Here is a 2,873-nt window from a genome sequence, read left to right on the forward strand (position 1 = left end):
AGGATGCCCCGCCAGCCCAGTGCTACCAGGCTGCCCAAGGGGGGCGCACCAGGGAAGAGCCCCACTCGGGGCAGCACCTGAGATGGGCAGAGACTCCTGCCGCCCTACTGTGGGCTCCCCAGCCCGCTCACAGAGTCTCTGTGTGGTTTCCTCCAGCTGGTAATAAACCTTTCGGAAAAGCTGAGAGTCTGTTCAAGACGTTCTCTATCACCTGTTGAATATGGTAAGGCACAAAGATTTAGAATTAGTTCTGTGTGCTGGTCCTGGTTATGCTACAGCTGAACTAACCAAGTGACTTAAGCCAGTGGCTTCCCCCTCCAGGACCTCAGGTTCGGGTCTGAGAAAATATCCGTATTACCAGGTCTCATAAACACATCAACACGTTTTGCTTAAAGTGAAAAGTACGATGCTTTTACTGAGACCATGGATGTGAGGACAAAGATGAATTTTGTTGTAACCTACAGCTTCTAACCTTCTGAGGGTCATAAATACCATGGAAAATTAAAAAAAAAAACCTTTTCCCCAAAAATCTCCTGACCTTACACATCTGACAGTTTTAGGATTTGGTGAACACCCCAAACTTGCACGGACCTCAGATTTTAAAACTCCAGTTCAAACTTTTATACTTTAGTCCACATGTGCCATCAATGGAGAAGTGTAAAAAATGGCAAATTCAATTGAAAAACCTAACTCAGTTTTCCTAGAATTTAGTAAATCTTCATGCTTTGAAATCTTAGATTGGAAATATTGACTGTTTCGCCCCGAGTCATGTCATGTAAGCAGTGGCTCCTTACAGATGTAGGTGGCACTCCGCCCACTCCAGCAGGGCAGCCCTGTGCAGCCCTGACCAGCCTTCCATGTGGCCATCAGGCTCTGGGGTCCTACCCACTCCTGTGCGCAGACGAGTGTGTCCCAGCCGAGCACCACAGCAGACAGAGGTTTAACACAGACACTTTAATAGGTAAGCGTATCATAATGTTACAGCGGGGCAAGGACACAAAGGGAGGGCTGCCAGCCACACTCTCCCACTCAGTATTCTTCCCCTTCTTCGGCCTCGGCTTCCACGGAGTCCACGCCCACCTCTTCGTAGTCCTTCTCCAGCGCCGCCAGGTCCTCCCGGGCCTCAGAGAACTCTCCTTCCTCCATGCCTTCCCCCACGTACCAGTGCACAAAGGCTCGCTTTGCGTACATGAGATCGAACTTATGGTCCAGGCGGGCCCAGGCCTCGGCGATGGCGGTGGTGTTGCTCAGCATGCACACTGCCCGCTGCACCTTGGCCAGGTCTCCCCCGGGCACAACCGTGGGGGGCTGGTAGTTGATGCCCACCTGCCAGAGAAGGGGAAGAGGGCACTCTGTGAAGCTTCTGTCAAACCCAGAAATGGTGGCCGAATCATGGAAACAGAAGACGCACAGGTCCCCTCTGGCGACCCAGGAGAAGACTTGGTTCACCCTGCAGTCTGAGTCCTTCTTGGTGCCAGGCGAGGTGCCAGCAGAGCAGGGTGCTGGTTTCCAGACAAAGAAAACAGGGAAAGAGGAGCCCCAGAGTTGGACACCCTGGCTGGGTCCCAAGCTGCCTGAAGGGCTGTGTCCCAGTAACTGGGACATGTGATAGGTGCCCAGGTGACAGGAGTGTCTTCCTTCTGAAAAGGGACACTGCCCTGGATTCTTCATATGCTATTACCTCCACAGGCTTCAACGAGATGGGGATTAATTTGTGGCTGAAATTTTTTCCACCCCAACAGATGCACAGTACACAGCTGTGGTTGTATCACGAGGGAAGATCGTAACCCCTGCTTTCCCACCAAATGAGCCAGCCTGTGCAGAGCAGGTGACAGGTACACTGTCAGAGGTCCCAGGACTGCTGCTCCCACTGCACCAGGAGGTGGTCTATGTGTGTGCTGAGGAGGAGCAAGGGGTGACGTTCTACGGCTGGGACCAAAGGGGAGGCATTCCAGGTTTCAGATCCAAGGGACGATGTGACCAGAGGTTTTGGCAGCAGCACACAGGGTGAGCTGGAATCCAGGCCAGCAAACATTGTCTGTAAGGGCAAGACACTACATAGTCTAGGCTGGGTGGGTCTGACCTGGCAGAGGAGGCATGAAAAGGCTCAGGGAAGCACAGTCCTGAGGGAAATCATCCACAGGGTTCGGTGACCCAGGAATGGACAAAGCTGGAGAGCGACAGCAAGGTGTCCATCCCGTCTCCAATGGAAGGTGGGGACACACTGCGGTCTGAGGCAAACTCAGGCCAGAATTTCTAGGCTTCCCAAGAGAGAAATACAGATGTTGCCATTTTCTTCACAAAAAGATTCATGATAGTTTTTCTTTAAATCCAACACTACACAGGACATTTAAATTGGATGTAGTTTCTACACTTAGGGAATGAAGGAAGATTCAGTGACGGCAATCAGTTGATAGTAATTCCCCAGAGATCCACCTGAATTACCCAAATGCCCTGACAATGCTCACATTTCCCAGTCCAACCTACATTTCCCACACTAATTCTACCACCCAGAAAAGGCAACAAAAATCCTTCAACAAATTTTCTATTCCGTTAAAAAAACATACTCTCACCACAGATCCAGAGTGTGATGCCTCAGGAAGGAAGTTCAACAGATGCCACTGAATAAATGATCACTGTGGTCCCCTAAGTTATGACCAAGGCCGAGCTGCCAGGGAACAGGGAAACTCTGCAAAGGGGCAGCGTTCTATGGCAGGGTCTGCTGCTTGCCAACAGGGAGACCCACTCCCCATCACCAGTCCTACCTTAAATCCAGTCGGGCACCAATCCACAAACTGGATGGTGCGCTTGGTCTTGATGGTGGCAATGGCCGCGTTGACATCTTTCGGGACCACGTCGCCCCTGTACAACAT

At 51.4% G+C, this 2,873-nt stretch overlaps 1 protein-coding gene across 1 annotated transcript; it reads right to left on the bottom strand.

Annotated features, from left to right (window-relative positions):
- Positions 1 to 992: 992 nt before the first annotated feature.
- Positions 993 to 2,873, bottom strand: LOC124232076 (tubulin alpha chain). The gene is made up of 2 exons (XM_046649051.1): positions 2,766 to 2,873; positions 993 to 1,326 (listed from the first exon to the last, which is right to left on the bottom strand). The coding sequence occupies exons 1-2, from the start codon at positions 2,871 to 2,873 to the stop codon at positions 1,030 to 1,032; spliced, it is 405 nt and encodes a 134-aa protein (XP_046505007.1). The 3' UTR covers positions 993 to 1,029.

Source organism: Equus quagga, unplaced genomic scaffold (assembly GCF_021613505.1).
Source record: "Equus quagga isolate Etosha38 unplaced genomic scaffold, UCLA_HA_Equagga_1.0 HiC_scaffold_21314_RagTag, whole genome shotgun sequence".
NCBI classification, from domain to species: domain Eukaryota; kingdom Metazoa; phylum Chordata; class Mammalia; order Perissodactyla; family Equidae; genus Equus; species Equus quagga.